The sequence below is a fragment of the Nycticebus coucang genome, chromosome 8 (genome assembly GCF_027406575.1).
Source record: "Nycticebus coucang isolate mNycCou1 chromosome 8, mNycCou1.pri, whole genome shotgun sequence".
NCBI classification, from domain to species: domain Eukaryota; kingdom Metazoa; phylum Chordata; class Mammalia; order Primates; family Lorisidae; genus Nycticebus; species Nycticebus coucang.
Window position 1 is genome coordinate 121,724,509 of NC_069787.1, and position 12,274 is coordinate 121,736,782.

The window sequence follows — 12,274 nt, forward strand, 5'->3', positions numbered from 1 at the left end:
CCGTAGACATCAATAAGATCTCTGCCAGGGAAAATTTATTTGTATGGTTTTAAAGCAGAATAATTTGCATTGCTATCAGTTTTCTATCAATTCTTAAACTAATCATTAGCATATCAGTTTCTATTAAGAGTGGGTTTCAGATTGTACAAATTGACACTTTTACCAGTGATGCACAAGAAGTCAGGTGAATAAGACTTGGTTTTGTGTTGTAGTTTTAATGGGCACTCACGTATTAATGAGATTGTTCATCTATGCTGTGATTATTTCTATTTATTCTTCATTTTAATTCTTGGGTTTTATAATCCCACTTTTGAGATTGCTTAGGTTTTGTTTATTTGCAATTATTTCATAGTCCTGATGCTAATAATTTTCCACTTTTGTTTATTGGAGATGTTTTCTCTAGTGTGTAGTTTGTGTTTGTTGTTGTTTATTTGTTTACAGTGGGTTTTTTTGGAAACAAAAGTAGAATTTAACTTGTAATTAAATGTATCAATCTCAGCTGGGCATGATGGTTTATGCCTGTAATCCTAGCATTCTGGGAGGCCTGGTTGAGAAGTTTGCTTGAGCTCAGGGGTTCATGATTGGCCTAAACAAGAATGAGACCTGTCTCTACTAAAAATAGAAAAATTAGCCAGGGTATTGTGGCACATGCCTGTAGTCCCAGCTATTTGGGAGAGTGAGCAAGAGGATCACTTGAACCCAGGAGTCTGAGGTTGCTGTGAACTAGGCTGGTATCATGGCACTCTAGCCTGGGCAACAGAATGAGAGTCTGTCTCAAACAAAAATTATCAATCTCTTTATTGTTTGAATTTTGGGCTTTGAAATCATTCCTTAACTCAAGATCATAAAGGTATTGTCTTATACATAGTTCTAACACTTTTTCAATGTTTTTCTTGTCACAGTTACAACCCTAAGTTGTATAGAATCAACTTTTTGGTATGATGTAGGAATGCAATATATTTCCCATATGCAGATCTCAGACCTATTTACATAGGGTGAAATGTTTTCCTTATTTTTATTAGATAATCTTTTAATATTGTTATTTATATCTTCTATATCCTCACTGATTTGTACACTTGATTTCTCAAATAATGAGAAAGGTATATTGAAATCACCCATTAACGTGGTGAATTATAAATTTTCCCTTTTGGTTCTATGTCATTTTCTGCAGCATACACTTAAAATGTATGCAACTGGATGTAATCCAGCTTAGAATTGTGTCATCCTGCTGAATCTATTACTCTTTTTTTGGTAAAATTTTAATCTCTTTTTTTCTTTTTACAATATTGCTACTCCAGGAATCCTTTGGTTATATTTGATATATATTTCCTATCATTTTAGTTTCATTCATTCTCTAACTTTGTATTTTAGGTGTGTCTTTTTTGAACAGAAGATAGCTGGATTTTGCTTATTTTGTTTTGTTCCACTCTTTATTCCATTCATTCTGTAACTTTATATTTTAGGTATGTCTCTTTTGAACAGAAGATAGCTGGATTTTGCTTGTTTTATTCCATTCTTTCTCTTCTATCTAGAGAATTTGGTCCAATTATATTTATTGTGATTAATATATTTTGATTTATTTCTATTTCTACCACCTTATTTTGTACTTTCTGTAAGTTCTTTTCTAATATTTCACTTTTTCTCTTTCCTTGTCTTTCTTTAGATTGATATTTAAGTACAGTTTTTTTTGTTTATTTGTTTGTTTGGGGGTTTTTTGTTGTTGTTGAGACAAAGTCTCACTTTATCACCCTTGGTAGAGTGCCATGGTATCACAGCTCACAGCAACCTTAAACTCTTGGGCTCAAATGATCCTCTTGCCTCTGCCTCCCAAGTAGCTGGGACTACGGGCACCCACTACAACACCTGCTTACTTTTAGAGATGGTGTCTCACTCTTGCTCAGACTGGTCTAGAACTCCTGAGCTCCAGCAATCCACCCACCTCCGCTGGCCTAAGTCCAGTTTTTTTCTCTCTGCAGGAGTTGGCTTTATGCACTCTATTTTAATCTTTGGGGGTTACAATCGTAATTTTTACATGTTTAATTAATATAAGCTTTATTAAGTCTAAAATATAAAATTAATCAATACCACAATATCATCTTCCTTTCCAACAACATAAGAAATTTATTATGTTTTTATTTTATCTCTCTCTCTCTTTGTCTTCAGCAGAGATCTCCTATGTTCCCCAGGCTATTCTCTCCCTCTTGGGCTCAAGTGATCCTCAGGAAACTGAGGCACACAGTCTGTATAGTTTAACTCTCCACACCACTATAGTTAGACTCTCCCAAGTTGCACATCACCATTGCCCAGTATTTCAACTGATCTTTTTTATTGCCATAATTTTTTTCATGTTTTGGTCAATGTTGACTTAGATTTATCTATGTTGTTACTATATTCTTTGCTTGCTGTTCTTTCTTGTTTACAGCAGCTCCACCATCAAGTATCATTTTGTTTCATCAATGCATTCACAAGAAGTTCCTTATGAAATTACAAGGAGGTGGAGAAATTTCTCAGATCTGTTCTCTGGAAATTCTAGGTCTCTAAAGATAGTTTTGAAAACACACATAGTGAGAATAAGATGCAGTCAGGGCCAACAAGACACAGCTCGTCTGCTGGGGTTAGGTCCTAAGTGACCTTTACCCCTGTCATCGTTTTATAATTGTAGCTTCCATTCTAAAGATGCCTATCTTGAGTAGATTAGGTGGATTGATTTAGGAGATTAGCTTTTGAACTGAAATGCTGTAATAGGTCACTGAGTTATGCTGATTATTATTTAGAATAAGAATTAATGTAGTCTTTGCTTTGAACTTTTGTGTATAAAACTGTAATTTCAGAAATGAAAGAACAGTCTTGGAGAGGCTACTGCGGCTGTTCTCCGGAATCTCCCGCCTTCTGACAAAGTTTAATGGATCTCTCCCAGTCTCTGCTCATTGGCTGACAGTGCAGCCACTGGCCCCTAGAGGGCCACTGGACCCTCTTTGACCAGTAACATTTTGGCTTACAAAGGGCTACATAATTGGATCTGCTAATTGTCTGGGTTCTGGATGGGAACATAGGGGTGTTGAAATTGTCTTCTTTGCTGCGTCCCTCTTGGCTGGGAGTCATAGCACCAGTTGAGTCAGTTCCTCGGTATAGGCCACAGGACTGGGTGAGTCAGCCATTCGACTGGAATGCAGGGCATGGAAGAAATCTCAGAACTTAGCCCCAGGTTTCACATGAGTGATGTTATCTATGGTAGCAGTGAAAAAAGCTAAGAACCTCTGTGGCTGTCACGTATGTGACTTTTGAGTAGTAAACAATTATAGGAAAGCAAGCTGGGGGGGAAGCTGTTTATACTCATATTTCCCCAACTATAGTTCCCACTTTGTGGCCCTTTATTAATTTTATGAGGGGTAGGTCCCTTACGTGAGAGTCGGGTGGCCATAATTCTCTCAATTTTTATTTAGCGCAGTCTAACAGGGACTACTTTACTGTAAAATTTTAACTTGGGAATATTCAAGCCACATTAATTAAATTCTAGCCCTACATCCATCTGAAGTCTGCAATAAATATTTGTTGTGGTTTTTTTGGAGACAAATCTTGCTCTGTTGCCAGGGCTAGCGTGCATGGTATCAGCTGAGTTCACTGCAACCTCAAACTCCTGGGCTCAAGCAATTGTCTTGCTTCAGCCTCCAGTGTAGCTGGGACTACAGGCACTCACGACCATGCTCAGCTAATTTTTTTAATTTTTTGTAGAGTCAGGATCTCCCTATATTTCTCAGGTTGGTCTCCAACTCTCAAGTGATCCTTAAGCCTTGACCTCCCAAAGTGCTGGGATTATAGGCCTGAGCCACCCCCATTAGCCCTGTTGTAAATTTATTGGTCTTAGTCAAGGCTGATAAAAGTGAATATATTTATGTTTCTGAGGGAAGAATTGAGGGGGACAGTGGGAGTGAGGTTTAAAGTTTTGTTTTGGTAGTTCACCTTTTCACCACTGGTGTTTCTTTTCAGTGGCCCCAGTTTTATGTAGGAATCTTTGATCTGATTTTTTTCATCTTTCTAGCTTTGAATGACATCCCTGGGACTTGTAAGCTCTGTTAAATGTAAGGCTGTATCTCCTCTCTAGGAGTAAGTCGTTTTGATGTTAAATACAGGTAATTCCAAGTTCAGGAAAACTCAGTATGAATTCTCCAGTGTGTGTGTGTGTGTGTGTGTGTGTGTGTGTCTGTGTCTGTGTGTGTGTGTGTGATTAAATGTAATTCAAGGAAAAAAGGAATCAGTGTTGAAAGCAATTCATATACTTGGCATTGAATTAAAAATCAAGGAAGCAACACACACAAAATAGCGGAGCTTCAGTTTTTCTGAACTCCTTGGCAGTTATAGCTGCTAAAGACAGCTTTTATGAAACAAACTGTCTTTGTGCAAAAAAGTATTTCCTTGTTTTTTTACCCTTCTGAGAAGGATTCTCAGTGTGAGGAGTGGTGCTGCCCGGCCGGATTAAATTGACAAGGGTCCACACACGTTGCAGCTAATTTTAGTTGGTAGGACACATGTTAGCTTATTTTTATCTGTCTTTCTGCTTCCACCGTCTACCTCCCAGGTACACATGTTATGAGATTCCCTAGAGTCAGAAGGTGGAAGTGAAGAGTTTCAGTGCAGATCTTGAAATCCTATTTGCTCTGACCAAAGGGGTTGGGGGGAGACACGGAAAAGAAAGAGGGGACAGGAGGAGGGAGGGACGGTAAGAAGGGAAGGTGAAGGAGGAGAAGAAAAGAAGAAAGAAAGGAGGGGAGAAGATTTTGAAATGAGAAAGAAAGGAGTGAAGCTTGAGTGCGGGAGAAAAAGGAGGGAGAAAGAGCCAAGAGTGTGAGAAGAGACGAGCTCCCGGTCTCGGGTCCTCCGCGCTGCAGAATCCGCAAGAGTCAGGGCATTGTTTTCTCAAAAGCCCCGAAGCTAAGCAATTCCAAGAATGTTTGGCGAAGCCCTTTGGGGAAGGGTGAGGTGGGGGAAAGGGGGGACTTTCTCCAGTCCATGCCGCCCCACGCCGGCCCCCACACTTGAAATGCTGGATCCGGGAGACCTCGCGGAAACCTTCAGGTCACCCGCGGAACTGCTGGTCCCACCGGTCCAGCCGCGGCGCGGGGGGGCGGGGTGGGGGCGCCGGGAGCACCGAGAGCGCAGGGCGCGATGTGCAAGTGGCGAGGCTCGGCCGAGCGCAGGCGGGAGCAGCCGCCCAACTCCCGGCGCGGGCTCTGCTGAGAGGCCACGGTGAGTCTCTCCGGGTGCGGGTCCCAGGGCTGCCCGGGTTCCCGTCGCCCCCTGGCCCGGGCGCGCCGGGGCCGATGCACCCACCGGGCGGCGCGCGCGGGGCTCCCCCGCCGCCTAGCCCGCAGCCCGCCGCGCCCGGCCCCGCGCGCTCATTGGTCGGGATGTGTCTGCTCCGCAGCCTCCAACTTCTCCCGAATCCCACGGGTGAGTCCCGGGAGAGCGAGCTGGCACCTGGGCGCGGAGGGAGAAGGGTCCAAAGGGCGCGAGCGTCCGGGGCGCCGGGAGCCGGTGGGCGGGAGCGGGAGGGCAGAGCCTCCGGGGGCAGCGGCTGCCCGGGGCGTCCAGCGGGGTCGGCGGCTGAGTCCGGCGCGACCCGAGCGCCCGGGACTCCACGGCCGTGGGCGAGGGAGGCGTGCCCCGGGGGGAGCCGCCGCTGGGACCTGGAGAGGGAGGGAGGGAACCGGGCGCAGGGGGGGATCCGAAGGAGGACTCCGCCAGGGTTGTCAGGTCGACCCTCCGAGTTCATTGCCCGGGGTGTTAGGCTTGGTTACCAAGATCAGCGCTACCAAATTGCTGCGGGGCTGATTTGGGGGCTGGGAATCTGCCAGTCTGCTGTACAGACGCTGATTTTTTTTTTTTTAAAGCAAGGTTTGTTTTTATTTTGTTTTCTGTCGGATTTTCTCAGTTATAACTCACTTTTCTGTTTTTGCTTTTCTTAACCTGAAGATCTTTTCATTTTCCTACCTCTTCGTCTTGCTTTGAACCTTAATTTTCTATTATGTAATTTATGCTTAAATCACACAAGGGTTCCTCTGTGCGGGGAGGAGGTGTTCTTTTGCAGATGAAAGTTCTAAGACCATCTCCTCGCTTAACTGGTCTCAATCTATTTTTATTGTTTTTAAGTAAGGATAATTGCAAAAGAAAGCCCTTCCTTAGCCTTTTGATCAAGTCTATTACTTCTCTCTATATGATTCAAATAGCAATTTTATTAAACTGAAAACTAGCACCCGACTTGCAGCGTCAGCGTTTGGAAGCTGCCTTTTGACTCGGCTATCAAGGCATAGAGTTTCACCCCCTTGAGTTATTGCTAAGTTCCAGCACTTTAAAAAAAACTGCCTGGTAGTTTCTTGAACCTGATGCTGTGTCTTTGGTTGTATAGCTACACTACGTATGGGGGGAAATGTGATTGGGACTTCGTGTCCGGAACTCATAGTTCAGGCCCAGAAAACACCTACAATTAATGTCTGGGACACAGGATGATTTCTCCTGATACCTCCCTCCTCAGCTTCCTCAGGCCTGGTTCCAACAGGGAACTTGTTTCTGCGTCTTCCTGTGCCTCAGTTTTCACAATGCAAACTGTATTTGCACAGCACACAGTCAGGGACACAGAAATAAGTTTATGTTGTCATGTGCTGTGAAGATGAAAATGGTTTAGATAAGTCTGCAAGTCTGCAAATAGACTCCCCTTAAAGAAATCAATTCCTCAGGTTCCCTGATTTGACTGTCTGATAAAGTGATGCTTGTGCTCAACTGCAGTAAGAATCGCTGCTTCACATTATTTGAAATTTAGCTTATCTTAAGCAAAATAATAATTTGGTGATGTTGTCGAGCTGAAGTTGGTCTGGTTCTTGTTGAGTGAGACCTATTCATTCTCTGTGGTTTAGACATGTTAACTACACATCTCCCGTTGAGGAGAAATATTTTAAGGATGTAGTTATGTTTTCGCATATCCTACTTTGTATGGGATTACAAGAATCAACTTTTCAGTTTTTTGTATTCTTTTGTTTACTTGTACCCCTTCTCCCTCCTCCTTAAATGCGATTGGGTGTGATTGAGTTGCATATTCAGATGTTGGGGTTTGTTAGTGATATGTTCCATCCTAAGGTTCAAGATTCTGTCCCCTATTTTCCTGAAGGAAAATAACAAATCCTCCAGAATTAACTGGAAAGGAATGACAATGTTACTCAAGAGGTTAAACTTGTGTTATTTTTGCTGTTGCTCAATGTTGCCAAAAAGTCCTACTTAGAAGCAAAAGACTTCTTTGAAGAATTCATGGAGCATTACAGGAGGGACAGATGGAGACTTTACAGGTTATCAAAGGTGATATTCATTTGCTGCGGTCTTCAGTCACTGCCTTCATTTCCCTGTTACTGTTTACAGCCCTAGGTGCCCAAGCATTAAGAGTCCAGCTGCATCACACCACAATCTCCAGGGTAAGAAGAAGAGCCAGGGAAAAGGAACTCAGAAATGGGAAAGAAATGACTGTCTACTGGCTTTACCACCCCGTGCTAACCCTTATCCACCCTTCTTCCCCTATCCTAACCTTTACTTTGCAGAGACACTGCTGTTTCTAAGGAAGAAGTATTAATTTTAAAAAAGTGGGTCATTTTATACCAGTAAAACATTTCTCCAGATTGTCTTCTGAAATATTATCAGACTAGGGGTAGATATATTCAAGAGGGAGAAATACTAAAGCAAATGTGATTAATATTCCAACGTTCTTTAGGTCAGTCTTGAAATCTGGAGGGACTGGAAAAATTACTCTTTTTATCGTTTACCTCTCTGTAAGGTGTCCAAGTATTACATTTGTTCCCATCTTTTCTTTGCCCAACCACTATGCCTATTAAAATAGGCCCCAGATCAATGAATGCAATTCCATATCATAACCCCAGGGGTGGTGAGACTAAGCCAACATGAGTTACATAACCATTAAGTAAGACATTTTAACATTCAGGTACATTACATTCCACTTTTATAGAGCAGACACAGTTTTCATTGTCTCATAAAGTATTTTTATTTCATAGTCTGTCTTTGCTTATAGAGCTTTGTAATCACAGGGACAACATATTTAAGACTTTGTATCAAGTACTTTAAAGTCTAGTTGTGGTTCACTTATTAGTAACTCACTGGGGAGGTTATATTTCTAATTATCTGCTATCTCCCCCCAGACCACACTTCAGATATAGAATATGTTTCTACTTTCTCCCATGCCTCAGTTCCCACCAAACAACCTCAGAGAATTGTGTGTATTCAACAAAAAAGAGCATTTCTGAGCAATCACTTCTCTAGGAACTAAATTCTAAGATTAATTTGTGCTAAGCTATAAACAGCCAATTTTTTTTAGTTTGAGATGTTCTTTTATGCAGTCGAGAAGAGAAGTGGAAATTGTATGTTCTAAGCTTTGGTGACTGACTTATGAAGAATCTCTAGGCCTCTAAAAAAAATATTGAAATGTAATATTTAGGCCTACCTCCCCTTAATGCCCCCTGCCCAATTTCTGCAATAAGATCTGAAATAGATTTTCTGGAATGATGAAACAGTTTTATTTAGAACAATGACCAGATGAGTTCTTTACAGAGAGTATTGACTAGTTGGGTCGCCTTGAGCAAGTTACCTGAATTCTCTGCGCTTCATTTCCCAGAAGATAAAAATTGGAATATTAATGCCCATGTTATGATGGTTAAGTTAATTAGTACATGTAAGATGCTGAGAACTGTAGCTGGCACATGAGAAATGTACAGTAAGTCTCAGCTATTATTAGTAGAATTATAACTATTATTAATTTAAATATAAGTGAAATTTATAGCTTAACACTTAAGACCCTGAGCTGCAAGGTAGAAATATTTTTAATCATGTCATTTTTTTTCCTTCGGTCCCCAAGAAGACATTGATGCGGTTAACATTTTTCATTCCACTGACTTTTGATCCAATGAGTGACCATTTTCAGAATGTTGTCTAACCTGTTAATAGATAAGATATCAGCAGTAGTAGTTATTTGGAGCTGTAAAAATAAAGTATGACTAAAATAATCTGCCTCAACTGTTCCTTTTGGGTTTTAATCTGTATTTATATTTGAAATTATTGCTTAGTCAAAACCTCTAGGTATTAGTCACTGATTTTTGACCTTATAAAGAAAGCCACTAGAGCAAGATACACAATTAACCTTTGACGTTAGTCTGAAGTTCAGAAGAGCCGTTTAAAACTTTCTTAATGACAGCACAGCAATTATTTGCTTATGAACTGCCGAAGCGTTCCTACATGAGCATTTAACCAAGTCTCTTTGCCTAAATTTACTTGGTTCTTCAGGGATATAGGGAAAAAAGCCCAAAAAGGTTGTAACAGGGACCTGTCCAATTTATCTGGCTCTCTATTCCTAGTTTTCAGGATCAAAATTTTCACTTTAAGAAAAAAATAAAAACTTTTATTTCTAACTTAAAAGAAATTGATTTTTTACTTTTATTTAGCCACATTAAGCATTTGGAAAATTGTCTGTGAGTTTTCTCTACTTATCAATTTATTCGTTATTATTGGTATTTTAACTTTTTGCAGATTTTAGGTGATGGGCAGATCAGAAAGTCAGATGGATATAACTGATATCAACACTCCAAAGCCAAAGAAGAAACAGCGATGGACTCCCCTGGAGATCAGTCTCTCGGTCCTGGTCCTGCTCCTCACTGTCATAGCTGTGACAATGATAGCTCTCTACGCAACCTATGATGGTGAGTTACGCCCATGTACATGTAAACACAGAAGAGAAGGGAATCTTCATCTGCCTAACAAATGGATTAACGCTAGAGACACGAAGAAAATCATACAAAGATTCATTTGTAAAATGTAACACCACTATGTCAAAACAACTAACTCTGACTACAGCACAATGTCTTTCAAGTTTGAGCTACCTTGGTTAATTGTCAAGTATATTTAGTGCACTTTGCTTACTTTATGGGGATTCTAACATACAATTTTATTTGATTAAAGTACACACAATTTTATGGCCAACTTTAGTAATGTTATTGGTCAACTTTTGTTGTGTCTTTAAAGTCTGAAAGACTTTACAGGAATGTAAGAAATCTAATTTGATTCTTGGAAGTTTTTCACAATAAGGATTAGGAAAGACTGGTTGTTTAATGGGAAAAAATGATTTCTAGACTAAAACAACTAATCATTTCAATTTAATAGGACTACAGCTTACTTGGTAGAAATGATATATAATAACATTTTCCTTCCTAATGGAAATTTTATATTTAAGATTGGCCTATTATATTTACTTATTTTTTTCTAACCACTGACAATGATATGCACTACTCCATTTTTAGTTCTTTTTGTAAAGGAATTGCTAATTTATTCAGTACCTTTTAAAGGAACAGAAGATGGGAAAAATTAGGAAAGCCTGTATTGCAAATATTTACGTATATACCCTCCTTTTTCTAGATGGTATTTGCAAGTCATCGGACTGCATAAAATCAGGTAAGAAAGTGGTTTTTACATTTAGTATTTTTACAATTAATGTATAACATTGAAAAATCATTTGTTTCGTTTATAATTTGATTTGTTATTGGTAACTTATTCACGTACCATGCTTTACAGTCAAGGAAAACTAAAATATATTTAAAGAGCCTATTAGGTTTTTGGCCGTAGGCTCTGTAGAACTGTGATAGAAAACCATTTCTTTATTTTTATGGAGCTTGCCATATAGTTGGAGAAAGAAAATGAACACAGGTGAAATAGCGGCATCATTTCATCAAATGTTAAGTTTCTCAGTGTTCATCCTTAGAGGGGGGAGAATTAGGAAGGCAGTGGCCTTGCACTCATGTGAGTTGAGGTGGAGGAGTTTAGATTTTGGAAGGGCCTTGAAGTGGAACAGGGATTTGGAAGTGGAGGTACAAAAGAGGGAATTCCAAACAAGGAGATAAAACAACAGGAATAAATCATGTTGTTAAGAAGCCATAAAAATGCACTGTAGGTGTGGTCCCACCATTTACACTCCCCTCACCTGTCCCCTCTACAGTGCATTTTACAAGGGTACATGTTGAATTTACTAAGTGTAGACTATAAATGTCTTAACACAATGACTAAGAGAATGCAGTGAAGGCTATGCTAACCAGTTTGATGTAAATATTTCAAATGGTATATAAAACCAGCACATTATACCCCATGATTGCATTAATGTACACAGCTATGATTTAATTAAAAAAAAAAAAAGAAGAAGAAGAAGAAGCCATAAAAACGTAGGCTGGATAGATAGGGGCATAGGTTGGAATGTCTGGAAAATCCATGTTTAGTTTTATTTTTAAAAAAGAAGAAAAACATGTTTTTTTAAACCAGGGAGTGACCAGGCAGAAATTGAAGGATGATTCTGGGAAAGCTAGACTGGATGGATGGAGTGAGATGTGATATGCCTGGGAGGGCAGGCTGGGCTGCTGCTGTGATCCAGATGTGCGCTGAGAAGGTCAGCCTGTAGGGCCACTGACGTGACAGCACGGGGGAGCTGGAGGAGTCAGTCAACTGACTTGCTAAGTGAAATGAAGGGTACAAATGAGTTGAAAATGATGTTAAGTTTTAAAACCCCCGGGGTCTAAGGAGAATGGTGGTAGCCCACACAGAAATAGAGAGGTTCAGAAGTGGATTTGGACATTTTTGGTAATATTCAAGTGAGGAGAGACAGCAGGAAGGCAGAGGTGGGGAAGAAGAAGCTGGAATTTGGATTTGGAATCTGTCGACGTAGGGGTGATAGTGTAAACCTTGGGAGCATTTGATTCCCAAAAAGAGAAGAAAAAAATACAGGGCTGACCTTAAGATGACATCAGTAAGGAGGGTAGGAGGAAAATAAAAGCCAGAGGGGGAAACAGAGAACTGTAGGGAGGTGTATAGTCAACAGTGAACACAGAAGGGCATTTGTCTTTGCTTCAAGGAGGAGCAAGATGATAGCCGGGTGCAGCAGCCTGGGATATGAACATAATGTTCACACCCCTTAACGAGAGATTCCAAACCTCCTTTCTTTTTGACAGAGTCTCACTATGTTGCCCTTGGTAGAATGCCGTGGTGTCACAGCTCACAGCAACCTCAAACCCTTGGGCTGAAGTGATTCTCTTGCCTCAGCCTCCCAAGTAGCTGGGACTACAGGGGCCCACCACAACGCCCGACTATTTTTTTTTTTTTTTTTTTTGCAGTTGTTTAGCTGACCTGGGCCAGGTTTGAACCTGCCACCCTCAGTGTATGTAGCTGGCTCTGTAACCACCGTCCTACGGGC

At 40.6% G+C, this 12,274-nt stretch overlaps 1 protein-coding gene across 6 annotated transcripts in view; it reads left to right on the forward strand.

Annotated features, from left to right (window-relative positions):
* Nucleotides 1-5,119: 5,119 nt before the first annotated feature.
* Nucleotides 5,120-12,274, forward strand: part of MME (membrane metalloendopeptidase) — a 100,491-nt gene continuing 93,336 nt past the window's right edge. The window contains exons 1-4 of one of the 6 annotated variants that reach the window (XM_053599753.1): nucleotides 5,626-5,751; nucleotides 7,405-7,457; nucleotides 9,574-9,743; nucleotides 10,456-10,491. In XM_053599753.1, the coding sequence (XP_053455728.1) occupies nucleotides 9,584-9,743; nucleotides 10,456-10,491 (196 nt within the window). In that variant the 5' untranslated portion in view covers nucleotides 5,626-5,751; nucleotides 7,405-7,457; nucleotides 9,574-9,583. Of the gene's footprint in view, nucleotides 5,245-5,338; nucleotides 5,449-5,625; nucleotides 5,893-7,404; nucleotides 7,458-9,204; nucleotides 9,357-9,573; nucleotides 9,744-10,455; nucleotides 10,492-12,274 lie in introns of those variants that run through there. The other 5 variants (XM_053599751.1, XM_053599749.1, XM_053599750.1 and 2 more) reach the window with 5 other exon arrangements.